This window comes from Lissotriton helveticus, chromosome 1_1 (assembly GCF_964261635.1).
Source record: "Lissotriton helveticus chromosome 1_1, aLisHel1.1, whole genome shotgun sequence".
NCBI lineage: Eukaryota > Metazoa > Chordata > Amphibia > Caudata > Salamandridae > Lissotriton > Lissotriton helveticus.
Genome location: NC_136057.1, coordinates 2,082,634,451 through 2,082,657,425, shown reverse-complemented (window position 1 = coordinate 2,082,657,425; position 22,975 = coordinate 2,082,634,451). Strand labels below are relative to the sequence as shown.

Below are 22,975 nucleotides of genomic sequence, written 5' to 3'. Positions count from 1 at the left end.
AACATTGTAATACATTGCTACCGATAATAACTTACTTTAAATGCTAATTTATAGATGGATTTATAACTACCGAGAACTGGATTAAATTGATATTTCCTGGCGCAGCGTCAAGACATATAGGTATGAAGCTCTCTAGCATGGTCGCAAACCCTGACTGATACTAATTCTCATACCACACTAACTTGTTATTATATAGAGATCGTGAGACAACACACACTTATACTAATGAAATTATACTATATTAATATATAAAAAATAGGTGACTCTAAGCTACTTCTTGGTGGTGAGCAAACTACTATATACTCTTATTTCGACTGTTACACTGGTTTGGTTTGGGAAAGTTTCCCTTGATGTATAAGGCTTAAAGATTCTAAAACTCTATCAAACTAGAGAATTACAAATTGAATAATAATGGGTACTGTACTTTGTTTTTGGGTTGCAGCCCTGAGGAAGTCAATGGTCAAATGGGACCAGACGAAACACGTGTTGGCTGCACTTTGGATGCGTTTTGATTTTGATGGATATATTGAAGACCATAATTCTATGAAGTATTGGCTGTACTTTGGCTGCATTTGATTTGATGGATTTATTGAAGACTGTAATTCAATGAAGAAGATAAATTGAATTAAGAAAAATAAATAACTGAACTGTATCGCTTGAAAAAGTATTTTGTGGACTTTGGAGTGCTCGATGGAAATAATTGAATTTGTTTGAGCCATATTTATGTAGCTCTTTTTTCTTGTCGTGGTAACCGACTTGGCTCCATCTAGAGCACCATAGCTAAAGTTTGAATACCCTTTACAAGCTGTGCGCTCTAGTTCATAACAGTTACCTTTGAGCGTTTTAGTCATTTGTTAACAGAGCAGCCGCAAAGGCAAAATGAATAGAGAAAAAGAGGCAGAAGAACTATTTGGCAACTTAATGGCGGGTGGTTCTATAGGTTCATCAGTTAGACCACCTGGCAGTATTAAAGAGGGACTCAGTGCCAAGTTTAGAAAGCTTGGATCACTTAAAAGACAGGAGCTTAATAAGTGGTGGGATGCTGCCACACTTAAGCAATATATGCGTTCTCAGATAATACCCGCATATGAAGATCTGGAACCAGAACTTTACAAAGTATGGGAAAAAGAACTCAGTGATAGCTCACGCAACTTGATGAATATACTTATTGAGAACGCTGACAAGAAAATGGCTAAACTACTGGTTGACATTCAAAAAGTTGAAGATGAAATAAAGCAAATGAACCTTCCAGAAGCAACGGTTAAAAATTATACCATAATGGATGAGATTCTGAATGAGATACAATCAGATATTAAGAGAAGGAAGGCTCGTAAAATTAAGAGAGATGAGAAAGATTATTTATCAGGTAGAGTATACACTTACGCCAAAAGATTTGACTATCTAATGACAAAAACACCCACTTTGAGACAAATAGGTAGCATAACGCCCCTTAGTGATACAGAAGAGTCATTAAGCAACATATCAAGTGATGAGAATGAGGAAACACCAGTATCAACGACAAATGTTCCAACACCAGAAACTAATTTTTTAGAGGAAGTACAACGTTTACGGAAGGGGAATCGAGAAACAGGAAGGAATCGCAATACAATTGCAAGAGGACCAGGAGAGGCAGGAGAGGAAATGGGAGATCCAGGATCAAGAATAAAAAGGAGTCTGAGATCATGGAAGCAACAAGCATAATAGACGAGGGTGAAGTAAGTGAGATCGAAGTTATTAATTTATCTGATTTTCAACTGACTGATGACATGATCAGTATACTCAAAAAGGGATTAGGTTTCTGTCCAGCTAGGAGACAAGATTGGGTGATGACCAAAATTGATCTTTTTAAATTTACTAGACTTTTGAAATTGAAGAAATTCTTCACTAATATACCAGAGAAGTAGTCAACACCAGTATCTAAAGGTTTGAGTAATCTCACGATACAAGAGTTAAAAGAGACTCAGTTACTAATGTCCTTGACAGAAAGTGAGGATGATCCGGTGACATTTTCCAGATTACTGGAAGAACTAAATGTAGAACGATACATGACGGAAGGTAGTGGTCTTAAATTACGATCTAAGTGGAGTCCACAATTGGCACAGGGTAATACGATAGATGTCTTTTTCAAAGCAGTGAGTACAGATATAGACAAAGAGTCAAATTACCAACAGAGACATTTGAATCCAAGAGAGGATAATCTATCATTAGGAGAAAGGAAAGCACTTAGAATTCTGATGAACAACAAGGATATTCAAATACGTAGAGCAGATAAAGGGGGAAACCTGGTTATACAGAATACTACAGATTATAACAACAATGTCTTATCACAGCTTAATGACAAACGTTATTATGTAAAACTAGAGAAGAATCCTATGAAAACAGTAACCGAAACCATCAATGAGAAAATCAGAGAATGGTACGATTTATCTCTATTAAATCGTGATGAATACCTCTACCTCCTAATTACTTTTCCAAAATCACCTTGTCTGTATACCTTACCCAAGGTCCACAAATGCCGGGACAGACCGCCAGGAAGGCCGATTGTCTCCGGCATAGGTGGCCCAACTGAACACCTGTCCGAATATATAGACACCTTCTTGAGAGAGTTTGTATATAACTTACCGTCCTTTATTGAGGACACTAAGTATATTTTTAATCTATTAGATGATATGCCTTGGGACGATGGGATGATACTAGCTACACTAGATGTAGTGTCCCTCTATTCTAATATAGATCATGATTTGGGCATCAAAGCATTAGACTTTTTCTTGAGTAAAAGAGCAGCAGAATTTTATGATCACTCACAGATGATATTAAAAATGACAGAACTAGTTTTGAAAAATAATGTCTTCCTATTTGATGGAAAATGGTACCGGCAAGAGCTCGGGACAGCGATGGGAGCCAGATTCGCTCCGTCTTTGGCCAACCTTTTCATGGGCTGGTACGAGGCGGAGCGAGTCTGGGGCACTGCCAACAAAGAATGGATCCAGTATATTCATTACTGGGGTCGATTCATCGATGACTGCCACCTAATCTGGACTGGAACTGTAGAACAGCTTAAGGGATTTTTCGACTACTTAAATGATAACACTTATAATCTTAAGTTCACAACACAGTACTATTTTGAGAAAATTACTTTTTTAGATATTGAATTATTTGTAGCAGATGGTCATCTTAGAAGTAGAATGTACAGAAAACCGACAAGTTGCAACGCAGTCCTTCACGCTAAAAGTTGTCACCCTAACAACCAATTGAAAACAATACCATATGGAGAATTGGTGAGAGCCCGGCGCAACTGCTCTTTAGATAGCGATTTTGAAGCAAATATGAAAGACATTTCAGGACGCTTTCTAAGAAGAGGGTATGAGAAAAAAGTGATAAACATAGCTGTTAAGAGAGCTCTTAAACTCAAACGTAAAGAAACCCTTAAAGTTAAACCTGTCAACAACAAGAAGGATTCTGAGGTTAGAGTGAGATTTATCACACACTACAGCAAGGACAGTAATAGACTTTACTCTATCCTTAAGAGACATTGGCATCTTCTAATGTTAGATAAAGATCTTGTATCTTTCATTAGTGAATACCCTTCAGTGACATATAAAAAAGGATTGACATTGGCCAATATACTGTGTCCCAGCTACCCTAAGAAACAGGTAAACAAAGACTGGTTATCTGGATCCAGAGGCTTCCACAAATGTGGAAAATGTTCCTCGTGTAGATGGGCCAAGAAAAAGGTTGTTACCTTTAACTATAATGATACAGGGGAATTTGTGATTGACAAGTTTATCAATTGTGATACAACCTTTGTTGTTTACATTATTGTATGCAGTTGTGGCAATATAAATGTAGGAAGTACTAAGAGGAGATTGAAAGATAGGATGTATGAGCATTTCAGAGCAATAAAACAAGGGGGTCTCACATTTAATTAAGAATTCACATGAAAGAGCTAAACATGTATTTAATTATCATGGCATAGATCATGTATATCCAGATCCCAGAGGGGGAAATAGGATCCTGACACTTCGGAGAAATGAAGTGACATGGTTGATCAAGTTGAAGGCTGTGGAAAAGGGACTAAATGTAGATAATGAATATGAATTCTTCTTAGGGAATGAGTAACAGAAAATTGCATGATAATGAGTATGAACTTTCTTAGGGAATGTGTAACAGAAAATTGCAATGTCATATGATTATATTAGATGACCTGAATTACTACAACTCTCAAATAACATACTGTATTTGCATTAAGCTACACTGTTTTCAATTACTATGCATAATCTGTCAGACAGTTCTACACAGACTAATGTTTATGTTAATAATTATTAGTGACTGTATATTTATTTGAGCATATTTATGATTGATTGCATATACGATGTTGATGTATGTAATTTGATGATTTATTACTGGATGTCTCCCTTTCCAAACTGGAATTTTCTCTTTCACTGCGAATATTTATAAGTCAGACAGTTGCGACGGTGCGGGGCAGAATGCTAGTATGCCTGGCACTGCGCTAACAAAAATACTCTATATACGTGATGCTGCCATAGAGATAACATTATGTTACCTCTGAGCGCAAACATAATTTTCTTAAGGACTAACAAAGTGGATGATATGAGACTTTACATGGAGCAAATCTAATAATATTTTTAAATTAGACCGTCATAAGATGGCGGACTGAGTTACGTTACTTACAGCAAACAACTGTTTATATCCAATACTAGCTAGACTGATGTGCTCACCTTGTTTTTCTAATAACACACACAATAATGAGGTGTGGGATGAATTAGCTAAATATAGAATCAAACCTTTTGTATTATTTAGAAATAGAAAATATATATAAATAATCAAAGACTAATCCAAAATGCATAATATTCGCGTAAGCATAAATACGAGATGAAGGTTTGTAAAAATATGAGAGTTCCCCTGAGTGTAAATACAATTCACTAAAAAACTAGGTGCAAACTATGACAAATGTCCTTTGTAAATACTTTATTCAGACCGTCTTAAGATGGCGGACACAATAACGCAGCTAGAAGCTTAGACCTAAATACCAAACTTAACGTCATATAGTTTTATGAAATAGAGCATTTATACTAAATAAGTTCGATTCCTGACGAATAATAATCGCGTGAAAATAAATAACTATTACCAAGTGATGAAGTATATATTATACTACGTACAATGTATAAATTTGGCAGTACTCGAATGAGATATAGGTATTACCAAAATGGCGCTTCCAGTCTTCAGTTAATAAAAAGCAGGAATAGTAAGATGGCGCCATACTAGGATGCTGACACGGAGATACGCGATCCCATACGAGGGATAGTTTCTATAAAGGTGAGGACTTCTCCTTAATTATACTTGACAATATCGAACTGCTAGGCTAGTATTAGGACCAAGATTTTGAACTGAAGGCAATCTTATATTGTTTTAGGTGACGGATACCTCCACCTGCCAATATAATATTCGATACTGGATACATACTACAGAAAATAGGTAAGAGAAGAGAAAGTACCTCGATGTAAATAGTAAACATGTAGATAGAAACATTGTAATACATTGCTACCGATAATAACTTACTTTAAATGCTAATTTGTAGATGGATTTATAACTACCGAGAACTGGATTAAATTGATATTTGCTGGCGCAGCGTCAAGACATATAGGTATGAAGCTCTCTAGCATGGTCGCAAACCCTAACTGATACTAATTCTCATACCACACTAACTTGTTATTATATAGAGATCGTGAGACAACACACACTTATACTAATGAAATTATACTATATTAATATATAAAAAATGGGTGACTCTAAGCTACTTCTTGGTGGTGAGCAAACTACTATATACTCTTATTTCGACTGTTACACTGGTTTGGTTTGGGAAAGTTTCCCTTGATGTATAAGGCTTAAAGATTCTAAGGGCCAGATGTAGGTAGCCAAATACCGGTCGGTAACGGCCGAATTCGGCCGTTACCGACCGGTATTTGGCTTTTGAGATGTAGGTGGTTCAGAATTTACAGAATCGGTATATTTACCGATTCGGTAAATTTACCACTTCGGTATTTTACCGAATCGGTAAATATACCGATTCTGTAAATCCATATGTAGGTGGGACTCTTCAGAGTCCCAAAGGCCCTACAAATTCGGTATTTTAACACCCAATCCGATTGGGTGTTAAAATACCGAATTCAGGTGTGCATGCACGTGTGTGCATGCACACCTAGCCATGTGACAGACAGACATGCCCTTAGGGCATGTCTGTGTGCCACATGGCGCACATGCCTATTTTTGGGGTGCCAGAGGGTGTCAAAGTGACACCCCCTGCACCCTTGCTAAAATCGGTATTTACCGATTCTGTAATTACAGAATCGGTATTGCCCATTGATTCCTATGGGCTTCACATCCCATAGGAATCAATAGGAAATACCGATTCGGTATTTCCAGATTCGGTAAATACCGAATCTTAACGATTCGGTATTTCCACATCTGGAAATAACTACATCTCCCCCCTTCATATTTACCACTTCTTAAATACTGAATCGGTAAAATTCGGTATTTAAGAAGTGGTAAATCAATCCTACCTACATCTGGCCCTAAATCTCTATCAAACTAGAGAATTACAAATTGAATAATAATGGGTACTGTACTTTGTTTTTGGGTTGCAGCCCTGAGGAAGTCAATGGTCAAATGGGACCAGACGAAACACGTGTTGGCTGCACTTTGGCTGCGTTTTGATTTTGATGGATATATTGAAGACCATAATTCCGAATATATAGACACCTTCTTGAGAGAGTTTGTATATAACTTACCGTCCTTTATTGAGGACACTAAGTATATTTTGAATCTATTAGATGATATGCCTTGGGACGATGGGATGATACTAGCTACACTAGATGTAGTGTCCCTCTATTCTAATATAGATCATGATTTGGGGATCAAAGCATTAGACTTTTTCTTGAGTAAAAGAGCAGCAGAATTTTATGATCACTCACAGATGATATTAAAAATGACAGAACTAGTTTTGAAAAATAATGTTTTCCTATTTGATGGAAAATGGTACCGGCAAGAGCTCGGGACAGCGATGGGAGCCAGATTCGCTCCGTCTTTTGCCAACCTTTTCATGGGCTGGTACGAGGCGGAGCGAGTCTGGGGCACTGCCAACAAAGAATGGATCCAGTATATTCATTACTGGGGTCGATTCATCGATGACTGCCTCCTAATCTGGACTGGAACTGTAGAACAGCTTAAGGGATTTTTCGACTACTTAAATGATAACACTTATAATCTTAAGTTCACAACACAGTACGATTTTGAGAAAATTACTTTTTTAGATATTGAATTATTTGTAGCAGATGGTCATCTTAGAAGTAGAATGTACAGAAAACCGACAAGTTGCAACGCAGTCCTTCACGCTAAAAGTTGTCACCCTAACAACCAATTGAAAACAATACCATATGGAGAATTGGTGAGAGCCCGGCGCAACTGCTCTTTAGATAGCGATTTTGAAGCAAATATGAAAGACATTTCAGGACGCTTTCTAAGAAGAGGGTATGAGAAAAAAGTGATTAACATAGCTGTTAAGAGAGCTCTTAAACTCAAACGTAAAGAAACCCTTAAAGTTAAACCTGTCAACAACAAGAAGGATTCTGAGGTTAGAGTGAGATTTATCACACACTACAGCAAGGACAGTAATAGACTTTACTCTATCCTTAAGAGACATTGGCATCTTCTAATGTTAGATAAAGATCTTGTATCTTTCATTAGTGAATACCCTTCAGTGACATATAAAAAAGGATTGACATTGGCCAATATACTGTGTCCCAGCTACCCTAAGAAACAGGTAAACAAAGACTGGTTATCTGGATCCAGAGGCTTCCACAAATGTGGAAAATGTTCCTCGTGTAGATGGGCCAAGAAAAAGGTTGTTACGTTTAACTATAATGATACAGGGGAATTTGTGATTGACAAGTTTATCAATTGTGATACAACCTTTGTTGTTTACATTATTGTATGCAGTTGTGGCAAGATATATGTAGGAAGTACTAAGAGGAGATTGAAAGATAGGATGTATGAGCATTTCAGAGCAATAAAACAAGGGGATACAAGGTATCCTACTGTCTCACATTTAATTAAGAATTCACATGAAAGAGCTAAACATGTATTTAATTATCATGGCATAGATCATGTATATCCAGATCCCAGAGGGGGAAATAGGATCCTGACACTTCGGAGAAATGAAGTGACATGGTTGATCAAGTTGAAGGCTGTGGAAAAGGGACTAAATGTAGATAATGAATATGAATTCTTCTTAGGGAATGAGTAACAGAAAATTGCATGATAATGAGTATGAACTTTCTTAGGGAATGTGTAACAGAAAATTGCAATGTCATATGATTATATTAGATGACCTGAATTACTACAACTCTCAAATAATATACTGTATTTGCATTAAGCTACACTGTTTTCAATTACTATGCATAATCTGTCAGACAGTTCTACACAGACTAATGTTTATGTTAATAATTATTAGTGACTGTATATTTATTTGAGCATATTTATGATTGATTGCATATACGATGTTGATGTATGTAATTTGATGATTTATTACTGGATGTCTCCCTTTCCAAACTGGAATTTCCTCTTTCACTGCAAATATTTATAAGTCAGACAGTTGCGACGGTGCGGGGCAGAATGCTAGAATGCCTGGCACTGCGCTAACAAATATACTCTATATATGTGATGCTGCCATAGAGATAACAATATGTTACCTCTGAGCGCAAACATAATTTTCTTAAGGACTAACAAAGTGGATGATATGAGACTTTACATGGAGCAAATCTAATAATATTTTTAAATTAGACCGTCATAAGATGGCGGACTGAGTTACGTTACTTACAGCAAACAACTGTTTATATCCAATACTAGCTAGACTGATGTGCTCACCTTGTTTTTCTAATAACACACACAATAATGAGGTGTGGGATGAATTAGCTAAATATAGAATCGAACCTTTTGTATTATTTAGAAATAGAAAATATATATAAATAATCAAAGACTAATCCAAAATGCATAATATTCGCGTAAGCATAAATACGAGATGAAGGTTTGTAAAAATATGAGAGTTACCTCTGAGTGTAAATACAATTCACTAAAAAACTAGGTGCAAACTATGACAAATGTCCTTTGTAAATACTTTATTCAGACCGTCTTAAGATGGCGGACACAATAACGCAGCTAGAAGCTTAGACCTAAATACCAAACTTAACGTCATATAGTTTTATGAAATAGAGCATTTATACTAAATAAGTTCGATTCTTGATGAATAATAATCGCGTGAAAATAAATAACTATTACCAAGTGATGAAGTATATATTATACTACGTACAATGTATAAATTTGGCAGTACTCGAATGAGATATAGGTATTACCAAAATGGCGCTTCCAGTCTTCAGTTAATAAAAAGCAGGAATAGTAAGATGGCGCCATACTAGGACGCTGACACGGAGATACGCGATCCCATACGAGGGATAGTTTCTATAAAGGTGAGGACTTCTCCTTAATTATATTTGACAATATCGAACTGCTAGGCTAGTATTAGGACCAAGATTTTGAACTGAAGGCAATCTTATATTGTTTTAGGTGACGGATACTTCCACCTGCCAATATAATATTCGATACTGGATACATACTACAGAAAATAGGTAAGAGAAGAGAAAGTACCTCGATGTAAATAGTAAACATGTAGATCGAAACATTGTAATACATTGCTACCGATAATAACTTACTTTAAATGCTAATTTATAGATGGATTTATAACTACAGAGAACTGGATTAAATTGATATTTGCTGGCGCAGCGTCAAGACATATAGGTATGAAGCTCTCTAGCATGGTCGCAAACCCTGACTGATACTAATTCTCATACCACACTAACTTGTTATTATATAGAGATCGTGAGACAACACACACTTATACTAATGAAATTATACTATATTAATATATAAAAAATGGGTGACTCTAAGCTACTTCTTGGTGGTGAGCAAACTACTATATACTCTTATTTCGACTGTTACACTGGTTTGGTTTGGGAAAGTTTCCCTTGATGTATAAGGCTTAAAGATTCTAAGGGCCAGATGTAGGTAGCCAAATACCGGTCGGTAATTCGGTTCCGAATTTACAGAATCGGTAAATTTACCACTTCGGTATTTTACCGAATCCGTAAATATACCGATTCTGTAAATCCATATGTAGGTGGGACTCTTCAGAGTCCCAAAGGCCCTACAAATTCGGTATTTTAACACCCAATCCGATTGGGTGTTAAAATACCGAATTCAGGTGTGCATGCACGTGTGTGCATGCACACCTAGCCATGTGACAGACAGACATGCCCTTAGGGCATGTCTGTGTGCCACATGGCGCACATGCCTATTTTTGGGGTGCCAGAGGGTGTCAAAGTGACACCCCCTGCACCCTTGCTAAAATCGGTATTTACCGATTCTGTAATTACAGAATCGGTATTGCCCATTGATTCCTATGGGCTTCACATCCCATAGGAATCAATAGGAAATACCGATTCGGTATTTCCAGATTCGGTAAATACCGAATCTTAACGATTCGGTATTTCCACATCTGGAAATAACTACATCTCCCCCTTCATATTTACCACTTCTTAAATACTGAATCGGTAAAATTCGGTATTTAAGAAGTGGTAAATCAATCCTACCTACATCTGGCCCTAAATCTCTATCAAACTAGAGAATTACAAATTGAATAATAATGGGTACTGTACTTTGTTTTTGGGTTGCAGCCCTGAGGAAGTCAATGGTCAAATGGGACCAGACGAAACACGTGTTGGCTGCACTTTGGCTGCGTTTTGATTTTGATGGATATATTGAAGACCATAATTCTATGAAGTATTGGCTGTATTTTGGCTGCATTTGATTTGATGGATTTATTGAAGACTGTAATTCAATGAAGAAGATAAATTGAATTAAGAAAAATAAATAACTGAACTGTATCGCTTGAAAAAGTATTTTGTGGACTTTGGAGTGCTCGATGGAAATAATTGAATTTGTTTGAGCCATATTTATATAGCTCTTTTTTCTTGTCGTGGTAACCGACTTGGCTCCATCTAGAGCACCATAACTAAAGTTTGAATAGTGATACCCTTTACAAGCTGTGTGCTCTAGTTCATAACAGTTACCTTTGAGTGTTTTTATCTCATTATAGCATCGGATTACTGGAACCACAGAGCAAAACAAACCCCTTGACTGAAAGAGCGTCTCACTCACCCACAAAGCTGGTAAACTTTAGAGTTCTTTGCCTTGCTAAGAAGGTTGGCTCTCGCCTTGCGTTGCTGTCGGGGCCGGCGCGCTGGCTACTCTCGGTGGCACAGCAGAGATAGAAAGTAAGCCGCTTCACTTTACAAAGCCTGGCTCCGTAAGCCGTGGCACCGCGGCGCGCACTCTCCCTCATGCTTTAGTTCATCAGATGAAGCGCTCGCTCCATACTTTGGAGCGTACAGGGCTAAGCAACTTTTCGCGAACCGATTTCAGTGCGAGCCGCTTGAGTCTCAAATAACTGACAGATGTATCAACCCGAGATCAACATTTTACATAACGCTCACAGTAACAAACAAGGAGCAGAATGTAATACATCCGGGTACCGGAGGCGGGGAGGCGGCTGGAGCGTTTCCGGGTCAGCAGAGGCGGCTGCTACAGGCAAGGGGTGCGCTGGGGACGCAGCGTACGCTTCCACTCGGTTTCGGCGCATGGCTGTTGGGTGCCGTTTGAATTATGCAACCCAGGCCAGGCGATGCGGCGGAAATACGGGGAGTCACGACAAAAGAGCCAGGTGAGTGGGGGGTGGCTGCGTGCATGTGTGTGTGTGTGCACGCGCATGTGTGTGTGTGTATATATATGCAGTGTGTGTCTGTGTGTGCATGCGTGAGTGAGGCTGTGAATCGGAGGCAGGGGATGTCCACAGCGCCGTGCGCGCCCTCGAGGACAAATCTGAGACGGCAGAGGCTCGTGCCTGAACGCTGTCTCAGATTCCCCCGAAAGTGAACACAATAGGTCTTTCGCTGACGCTCGACCTAAAAAGCAAAAGCACTTGCATTTTGACGGCACATCGGTGCCTGAATGAGAGGTGTTTTAGATGAGATAACTCAAGGCAGCCATTTAGGGATTAAAAATCTAAGAACAACTAATACAACGGCTAAAACTTGCTCGCCCACCCAGTACAATTTGGCCAATTTAACTGTAATACTGAAATACATATGTATAATTCACCAACCCAAAGGCCTGAGTGCAATGGCTCAAATGTGCACTAATGCACAAGGTAACCATGCAAAAGATTTGTTTGTTTTAGCAGACTGCCCCTACTATTATGAATGGGGTGCAATACTTGCTAAACAAACATTACCTATAGCCACCACTTCTCCCATAGCAACCTATGGCAGCAATGCAAATTAATACCAAGTCATATGTCAACATGCTACGCTTTATCCATCAAGGAAGTAACCAACTGAAAATATATTTTCCTTTTTGGACTCTCATAGAAGCAGATTTACCATTCTGTAGCAGTTTCATCACACTGTTGAGGTAGGAAGATTCAACTATGCTTTGAAGGTAGAGAGCGTCACACTCTATCTAGTAGCTTTCAGTAGTGTCATTCAAGAGTGTCAACGAACAAGCCACCATCTGCTCACGCACTATGACTCCACCAAGTTAAATATTTAACAGCCACCAAACTAAGACGATAATAATGAGGAAAGATAAACCCAACTCTGACGCGTACCTAATACCTAACAAAGGACAACGGTTCAACCCAGCAGAATGAAACAAACAGTTATGCGTTTCTTCTGCCAATGCATTCATGCAAAAAACATGCTTTGCACAGATCCTTGACTGAATGTAGCAGGCCACTATTCAAAATATTTAATCTCTAAAAATACATTTGTTTACCCCATCTTTGAGGGCCACTATCCAATATGTCTCATATATAAACAATAGGAGAAATATTGAAAATAATTAACAGAACATATGACTCCATTCAACAGAAAATCCCAGGACAATAAAGTGTGCCCCAGGTCTAAGAGTGCTAGGGGCCATACAAATGGTAGGAACATATAGTACAAATGCACAAAACATAACACAGAAGAGTCTGTTGCTTGCGCAATAGCATATAAATGTTATCATAATTCTCTCATTAGAAGACTCAAGTACTTTTTCATGATAATATCAGTCAAACTATTATCACAAATGTCTACACTTTAGCAAAGTCTGGAGCCACCAGATCAGATATTGTCTTCACCTATTGCCCAAGGGGCTGGAAAAAAATCCTAATTTACGAACTTTTCATTACCCATTCATATTATACATATGGAGCCTTGAGAATAAAAGCAGCCAGCAACTCGCAATTCTCACATTCGCTCACGATTTATGTATTCTTAAACAGCAAAGATTTCAAAGGGTTTGCTAACTCTTTTAGAACAAGCACTGGCAAAGCCAATAGGTCTCGCGCATGGGCAAGCTATTGGCGTTGTCAGGAGGGCGGGGTTTATGAACAGGAAGGAGGGTGGGGTTCGGGAATGGGAGGGCGGGGGTTAGTTGTGAATGGGAGGGCAGGTGGGAGTGGAGAGCAAGACGGTAAAAAAAAACCTTTGAAGCAGCGAACACTGGGTGCTTTTTTTCCCTTTTGCCTGTTAGGAGGAGGGAGAAGAAACAGACATGGGCGGGTAGAGACGTGGAGAAGAACCAGTGTCAGGGTTGGTACGAGGGAGCTACAACACGAAAGGGCGGGAGGGGAGGGAGCTGCAACACGAGCGGGATGGAATTTTCGGGAGCTGCAACACGAACAGGCGGGAGGGGAGCTGCAACAAGGGGCAGGAGGAGAGGGAATTTTCCTGCAACAGGGATGGGGCAGGAGGGGAGGGAGCTTCAACAGGGACTGGGCAGGAGGGAGCTGGAACAGGCAGTAGGGGAGGGAGCTGCAACAGGGACGAGGTGGGAGGGGAGGAAGCTGCAACAGGGAAGAGGCAGGAGGAGAGGGGGTTGCAACAGGGATGGGGTAGGAGGAGAGGGAGCTGCAACATGGGTGAGAGGCGAGCGAGCTGTAACAGGGACGGAGCGGTGGGAAGGGAACTACAACAGGGCTGGGGAGGAAGCTGCAACAGGGATCGGGTGGGCGGGAGGAAGCTGCAACAGGGAAGGGGTGGGTGGGAGCTAAACTGCGGCAGGGACGGTGTGAGTGGGGTTGAAGCCTCAACAGGGGCGGGGTGGGTGGGAGCGAGCGAAGCTGAAACAGGGGTGAGTGGGAGGGAAGCTGAAACAGGGGCGGGGTGGGTGGGAGGGAAGCTGAAACAGGGGCGGGGTGGGTGGGAGGGAAGCTGAAACAGGGGCGGGGTGGGTGGGAGGGAAGCTGCAACAGGGACGGGGTGGGTGGGAGGGAAGCTGCAACAGGGACGGGGTGGGTGGGAGGGAAGCTGCAACAGGGACGGGGTGGGTGGGAGGGAAGCTGCAACAGGGACGGGGTGGGTGGGAGGGAAGCTGCAACAGGGACGGGGTGGGTGGGAGGGAAGCTGCAACAGGGACGGGGTGGGTGGGAGGGAAGCTGCAACAGTGACGGGGTGGGTGGGAGGGAAGCTGCAACAGTGACGGGGTGGGTGGGAGGGAAGCTGCAAGAGGGACAGGGTGGGTGGGAGACAAGCTGCAAGAGGGACGGGGTGGGTGGGAGGGAAGCTGCAAAAGGGACGGGGTGGGTGGGAGGGAAGCCGCAACAGGGACGTGGTGGTAGGGAAGCTGTAACATGGACGGTGTGGGCGGGAGGGAAGCTGCAAAAGGGATAGGGCACGTGGGGAGGGAGCTGCAACACGGATTGGGTGGGTGGGGAGGGAGCTGCAACAGGGATGGCGTGGGTGGGGAGGGAGCTGCAACAGGGATGGCGTGGGTGGGGAGGAAGCTGCAACAGGAATGGGGAGGGTGGGGAGGAAGCTGCAACAGGAATGGGGAGGGTGGGGATGGAGCTGCAAAAGGGATCTGGTGGGGAGGGAGCTGCAAACTGGATGGGCTAGGTGAGGTGGGAGCTGCAAAAGGGATGGTGCGGGTGGAGAGGGAGCGACAACAGGGTTTGGGCAGGTGGGAAGGGAGCTGCAACATGGATGGGGCGGGTGGGGAGTGAGCTGCAACAAGGATGGGGCAGATGGGGAGGGGGCTACAACAGGGATGGGGCAAGTGGGGATGAAGCTGCAACAGTGACAGAGCGGATGTAGGGAGGAGCTGAAACAGGGATGGTGTAGATGGGTGGGGAGAACCAGACGGGGGCAGAGCTGTGGGATGGAAAAGAAGAAACATAGATGGTGGCCAGGGGAGAAAGTTCTAAAGAAACAACATAGACGGGGTCGGTAGTAGCAGAAAGAAACATGGGCGGAGGGAACATTAAAAGAAACAACATTAAGTGGAATTTGGGGTGGGCAAAGAAGAAACATGGACAGGGCGGGGAGGAAGGATATAATAGTAACATGGAAGGGGTGGAGGGAGGGGTACAAGAAGTAAGAGGAAGAAGAACATGCTTAAGAAGCCGATATGATGGATGGCCTGAAGACGCAAGCACTCGTATTTGGAGTGCTTCATCACAAAAAAAAGTAGCTCCTAAAACAGGGGCAGTGTAAGGACACAAGTAGTTGGTCCATGCTCCAGAGGAGGGTCAAACACAAGAGGGCATGACATAGGCATACAATGAGAAATGGGAACAAAGCAAATTAGAGCGACGCCTTAAGCTAACCAATGGTAAGCTATGGATGGGGTGTAAGTCCACTGAATATAAACAAAATGTCTTGAGGCGACCGTGCATGAGCTACCTAGGTGAGACCTAGAAAAAGAAAAGAGATCAAAACACAAACCCAGACTAGCTGCGACTCAACCACCTCTGATCTTACATCAGAACTACTAAGTATTACCAGAATGTATGCAGATCATGCACAAGTTATTGTCAGTCTGGAGAAAGACTTAGTCATTCAAATATTATTCAGTGCCTCAAATACTCATATAGAGGAACGAAAGTAAAGTTCCTCCGCCTGAATAGGTCGAAAACTAAAATCCTGAAGGCATGGAGCACTTCCATTATATGCCCCTTCCAATGACCTAACAGTCACCTTCAATTACCAGTCAGGAAGTAATAAAACCTAGTGATGATCTTTCCTGTTTTAGCTGACCTCCCATTACTGCACAAAGCTGAGGTTAAAGGTATCAACTTAAAGCTAGTCTTCGTGAGAGTCTATGCTTGTCTTTGGAAACGATTATATCATTGATTTATTTTCGATCAAGGTTATGGTTTGTTTACCTACAAATATGCACCTCCCTCAATGTGAAGCTCTTGACTTTCCTAAACAATAGCCCTCAGAAGCTTTTACAATGCAGAAATCATTCCCATATTTACCTGTGATAACATTTATATCTGGGTACTGGTTTTCACACAAAACCAAATTTTTGCTATCCCTTTCGAAAGCCTCTCGAAGTTCTTTCTTCACAGCTGCTGAACCACAAAGTCGATACAAGCCTACTACCTAGAAATAAAAACAAACCCATAATGTTAGACTGAATTCAGTTCTAATAAGGACAATTAAATAAAAGTAAGCCAAGTATACAAATTTAAACAACATGAAAAATGGCACAGACAACCTACAAAATAAAACTGTCAATCTCTTTTTTTTTAGGCGTCAATGTGTTAATTTTCTAAAATAGTCGTTTTAATTTTTGAAATTATTTTCCCCGTGTTTGGTGATAGCTTGGTTCTACAGCCTGAGACTACCTACTACCAGTGTTGTCTTAAGGATTTTCGGGGCCATGGGCAAGACAAGCTGCTGGAGACCCTGTTCGAAACAAATATGTGTTTTGTTACCCATTTTCTGCAGTTTAAGCACTCATGATGCCAAATAGTTTTGAATAATACCTTAAAGCTTGGGATGATTAAATAGATATACGTGAGATAGAGAGAACGTTCATTTTCCCAGGGGGCCCTTTGAAGGTGAGGGTTCTTCCTGGCTTTCCCTATTTTGCCCATGCCTTAAAATGTCTCTACCTACAGGGTATTCACAGGTGCAGACCAACCTATAAATAAACCGGTGCACATAGCTTCAGGACATTTAGCAGAGCTGCAATTCTCCGGAATAGCTTAATCGATTGTCAAATAGTATTCATTATTTGAAATTATAAGAGAGTTACTGATTTGGTCAAGAGTTGAAATCACATGATGCATGAACAAGGTCGTTTCACAAGCAAAATTTACCTCGGAAAATCTTTGAAAGAGCAAAGACAAATGGCAACACTGTAATATCCAAACGTGAAGAAACAAGAGCAATAATGGTACCGGATTTCTGGGAAATAGGACCAGTCTAAAAAATGCAGTGAATTCCTACATTTTTTTTTTTTTACTAGAAGGCTTATGAATCATTTCATCGTTGAGCCACCTTCAAAAATGTTCATTTACCAATTGAAACCAACTTTGTCTATTGCTTGCTCCTGCGTATTTAATGCAAAGATCTCCAGATCACAGACACTACTAAACCCAGGTGTGTGGTAGCTCTTTGAGTTTGGAGCTGATGTGAGGATGTCAGTTTTGCTTCTCATAACAAAAGCTAATTCCTTCTGCCAACACTGAGTTTTTTTTTTTATTGCAATGCCATATTAACAATGATATTTTTGTGCTTTTGCTGAAAAGCAGATGGTAGGTTGTTGTCGGTCAATATACTGTGAACTTTCAGAAGCGGGCCAACATATCCATTTCTGGTGATCAACCTCCAGAGGAGTTAGGACAGTTTTGTGCCAAGAAAGTGAGAGGGGGTGAGATCAGCTGTAGACACCACTGGCCAGATATAACACTAGGAGATAGAATACCAACCACAACATACTGTTATGTTATGTTAATATTTATTTGTTAAGCGCTCGTACGCCCAGGGGCTTCATGGCGCTATCGGAGGGAACACAACACAAGAAATAAAATACAGCTCAACAGTAGGCCTGGATGAACAGCCAGGTTTTGAGAGAGTGTCTGAAACTGAGAAGATCTCCACTCGTTTTCAAATGCAATGGAAGCGAATTCCAGAAGGTGGCTGCAAGATGGTCAAAGCAGCAGCCACCAAGACGTTTCTTTTTAAAGGATGGAACAACCAATAAAGCTTTTTGAGCAGAGCGAAGATTTAATGATGGATTATATCTAGAAACAAGGTCTTTTATAAACTTCGGGGCTGTATTTTGTAAGGTTTTAAAAATAATACACCCAGTTTTAAATGCGATTCGCTGTGCTATGGGTAACCAGTGCAATTGTTTCAGACCAGGTCTGATGGATTGCCACTTTGTTAGTCCGAGAATAAGTCTTGCGGCTTGATTCTGGACCAACTGGAGTCTTTTTTCAACGCCCGCTGGAAGTCCCAAGTAAAGACTGTTTGAGAAATCCAGTCGGGACAGGACAAGGGCAATGGTAACCTGAATAAGAGCGGCCTGCGTAAGAAAGTGGGCTATTTTCCTTATTTTCTTAAGTTGAAAGAAGCTGGCAGACACTACAGTACCAACTTGTCTTTTCAAAGAAAGATCCTCACTAAGTGTAACTCCCAAGCTTTTAACCGAGGACGATCTCATAGGTGGATCCCCCATGCTAGATGGCCAGAAGCATGGACTCCAACTTAATTCACTTTTCCCAGGCAAGATCAATTCTGTCTTGCCTGGGTTAAGTTTCAGATGATTAAGACTCATCCATCTCTGAATGTGTGTCATGGTGTTATGAAATTCTACCACAGAGTCCTTGGTGTTAAGAGGAAAGATGAGTTGTAGATCGTCCGCGTAGTTATAGATGGTAACTTTAGCATTCCTTAGGGAGTATAGTAGTGGGCGAAGGAAGTGGAGAAGTGTGGCTCACTGGTTAGAGGAGGCAGACCCTGATGCAGAGGTCAGACCTGGGACCAGGGTTCAATTCCCGACGCGGCAGGGTCTTGAGCCCAAAATGTCCACGGACTCGATAATTCTCGCCTCGGTGCCTACTCGAATCATGGGTTCACACTCTGCAGCTCTGGGCAATAGCTTGCTTAATCTCCACTACGGCTCCCCCGCGGCGGGATGCCTGGTCTTCACCTTGGGGATGCCCAGTAGGGGTAATCTCGCATGGAAAGCCAGGACGGGTTCCCAAAGCAAGCGCTAAGAGACCTGTCGGTGATTTGGCGCTATATAAATCGAAATTAACATAACATAACATAACAAATTAAATAATAAAGGTGACAAAGATGAGCCTTGAGGCACTCCACATGTGGTGGAGATAGTGGGGGCTGTGAAAGGGCCCAATCTTACTGATTGCGTGCGGCCTGTGATAAAGGAACTAATCCAGCTCAAAGCAAGGCCCCTAAGGCCGGCTTGTTCGACACGGTTGACTAGAATGGAATAATCAACCGTGTCGAACGCTGCCGAAAGATCGAGAAGTACCAGGGCCTGGTGGATGCCTTTATCAGCATTCCGCCTTAAAGTATTTTGTACCGCCAATATCACAGCTTCCGTTGAATGACAAGGACGGAAGCCTGCCTGATTGGGTTCAAGATATTCCGATTGTTCTATGAATTTAGACACATTTGCGGAGACGTAGGCTTCCAATAATTTAGATGTATAGAGTAACAGAGATATTGGTCTGTAGTTTATCGAATCAAGCGGATCTGCTCCTGCTTTCTTGATCAAAGGAATAAGCAAGGCCTTCTTAAGGCAGCTAGGGACTTTGCCCTGTGAGAGTGAACCATTTAGCAAAGGGAGAACGCCCTGTGGGATAGCTAACCCCACCTCTCTCAGAATGTGCGGCGGACAGATATCATCAGGTGATCCCGATTTAACCCTTACAAAAAGATCAGACAAAATCTTTTCATCAATAGGGGGAAAGGTTTCTAACGTAAAAGGATTATAATAAACATCGTCCAAAGGAGGGGGAGGCAGGGAGTTTAAGATGCTCCGTTTTATAGTGCTAATTTTATTTAAGAAAAAAGCATTCAGTGAATTACAAAGATCCTGTGTAGGAGTGACCAGCGGAGCAGTTCTGTCACTACTACTAAGATCATTCACAATGTTAAACAAATCTTTTGTCTTATTTTGTGAATTCAGAATTTTCGCAGAAAAATAGTCAGTTTTTTGTTTTAAAATGAGTTTTTGGTAGACTTTCCGGGCCTTGCAATAGTTAACTTTATCTTGTATTAAGTACCCTGTTCTCCACTTCCTCTCTTTTTGACGCACTTCCAATTTTAAAGTCTTCAAATGTGGAGTAAACCACTTGTGTGCATCGTTAGGGCATGAGCGGGGGAAATTCATGCAAGGAGCATAGACGTCAGCTGCCTGGCGTATCCAGCTTGAGAAAGCCTCTTCAGTGGCATCGATGTCTTTAGTCTTTGGAGGAAGGGACGAGGCCAAGGTGTCCAAAAAGCCTGATGTATCTATGTCCTTCCATTTCCTAATTTTTCCACCTGTTTGAAATGACTGTTTTTTGCCCTTCTCGATGATAAGTGTGAAGTATATAAAGAAATGATCTGACCAAATACAAGGAGTTTTAGAGGAGATGGACAGGGGGATATTCTGAGACCATATTTGGTCTAGGCTATGCCCTTTTTCATGGGTAGGTGAATGGATCTGTTGTATTAAATTCAGGTCTAAAAGTAAGTCCTTGAGTTCTGCTGCCTGGGCATCCGACTCAGTAGCATCAAACCAAAAATTAAAATCCCCCAACAAGACAATTTTAGAATGATTAGTTACAAGGGAAGCCAATTGTTCTGCCAATAAAGCAGCAAAAGTAGACATAGATTGAGGGGGTCGATATATTAGGACCATTAATAGTGTTCCACTATCAGTGTCCATTTTAAAAACAATGTTCTCCGAACCAGTAAGGGCAAGGGGCGGGAGTAGGGAAAACTTATGAGTATTATGAATAATGGCAGCTAATCCACCACATCTTTTATCTGAGGATCTGTCAACATTTAAAATATAATAATCCAATGGAACAGCCGCCAAAATATCTGGTAGTGAGTCCAAGTTAAGCCAAGTCTCAGTGAGAAGCATGATGTCGGGTTTCTCAGATCGCAGCATTAGAAAGATGTCCATGTGATGTTTGACCATAGACCGCGTATTCAGATAAATGCATTTAAGCCTGGTCTGTGGTTCTAAAGAGGATTGAGGACAAGTGCGTGAGCCAGAGTAGATGACATTGCCGGCTGTATGCTTGAACTTGGAGATACCATGAAGGGCGGAGCGCTTAAGTACGTGAGGGGGTAATGGCGGGCAGAGGTTATCTAGGGGTCTTAATTTCACCAGGTCATGAGAGGAATAAGTGTAGATTTGGCCATAGGTGTTGGCCCCCGGCCCCGATCGGCCGCGGACGGGCGCAGACGGGCTTACCTTAGGCGCACCTTCGGCGCGCCATCGTCGCGCCCGCTGCGCCCGTCCGCTGCGCTCCCGAATACACATTGAGTTTTAAGCCCTGCCTCCCAGAAGAACTAGACCGCTAGCTCCAGTCCAGCCCAACCAAAGATGGCGCCTCGCCCTCCACGCAAACGGCACCGTCAGCCGCGGTGGAACGGGGCACAGGTAAGAATACACAACAACACAGTGCACAAAATTAGTGAGTGATTTAAAATATTTAGGATAAAAATAAAAGACAGCCGCTGACATCTAAATCATGCCAGTACTGTCTGCACTATCATCAGGTTACTGTGCGTGGTATATCGCTGGAAATTACTGTCCTTTGGTTCCCATAAAGAACCTCAGTTGCTGCCACCAACCTTCAGTCCTACTACAATTGGTAATGAACTTGATGTCATTTGGTATCAATATAAATCCTAGGTTTGGTTTGAATTTCTGAGAAGCTATTTGGTACCTTTAGGCAACAAAGTCAAACCATAAAACCATGAAAAGAGCCATGCGATAAAAACAAGCTCTACCAGGTTAAAGTGCGGGACACTGATTCCAACCATAACAACACGAAAAGCAGAAGCATCCGTAGAAAGACCTGATACAGGTGTGAGCAGGTCCCTTTGGTAACCAGGACCATTTTAATTCATTGCAATCACTTCACAAGGAAATGAGGTGCAAGGATACCTCAATAGGAATCAGAAAGGCCCCCACTTATGAGGTGAAACAGTACAAATAAAAAAATTACCACAAAACTCCTGAATTTATATTGGTAAACAAATTGCTCTTGGGCTACCAAACAGAAAGTTAACAGAGTGTTTCATCGTCCATTAACCGGCAGCTAACACCACCACCTTCAGAAGTGCCCAAGCTGCTCAGTGCACAATAGCAGTTAACCAAGGAGCAGGGGGGTACTAAAAAGAGAGAGAGAGACGGTCTCTCAGGAGGAGACCGCGGGATGCGGTTTCAAGATGTCAGGCAGTTTTACACAAGGCAGCTGCTGAAGGCGCGCTCTTAAGCTGCCAGGTGCTCCATGTCACATTGTAATTTAAAACATCTACGCACGCACCTTGCCGCAGCCAGATGGGGAATTCAATTAACGTGAAAGGAAACCATAACAGTGTTTTACAACACACTGCTTTAAAAAAGCCCTGACCCAATTTCATTTTCTAAGTGGCGGCTGTGGTGATAGGAGGGGGTGCTCCGCTGTGCTCTCCGGTCATCTTGTTAATCTTTCGTCTTTGTGAAACCTTTCTATTGTCAGGTAGAAAAGCAGTGTACTGTCAGTTAAAAACGGCGGGTAATTGAACAGATTCAGGGCGATGAAAAGCATGCTCAGCTTCAACGGAAGCCCCTAGATTGGTAACAATCTGCGAGAATAAAAGTGCAATAAATAAATATTTGTGAAAAATATCAATTTTTAAAGTGCACGTAAACCTTTCCTAAAGGACTCAAAACCAATGGAAGCACACTGAAGACTGTATAAAAAGCAACATGCTTACTTTGCGTGCTATCAAGTTATGTGAAATGAGGCAAAACTATTTTAGTTGTGACC

The 22,975-nt window shown here is 41.5% G+C and overlaps 1 protein-coding gene across 3 annotated transcripts in view; it reads right to left on the bottom strand.

Moving 5' to 3' along the window:
- The window catches only part of SYDE2 (synapse defective Rho GTPase homolog 2), a 200,441-nt gene that overhangs the window by 73,701 nt on the left and 103,765 nt on the right, over nucleotides 1–22,975 (bottom strand). For all 3 annotated transcript variants that reach the window (XM_078645550.1, XM_078645551.1, XM_078645552.1), the window contains one exon: nucleotides 16,436–16,562. In XM_078645550.1, coding sequence (XP_078501676.1) covers nucleotides 16,436–16,562 — 127 coding nt within the window. The remainder of the gene's footprint in view (nucleotides 1–16,435; nucleotides 16,563–22,975) is intronic.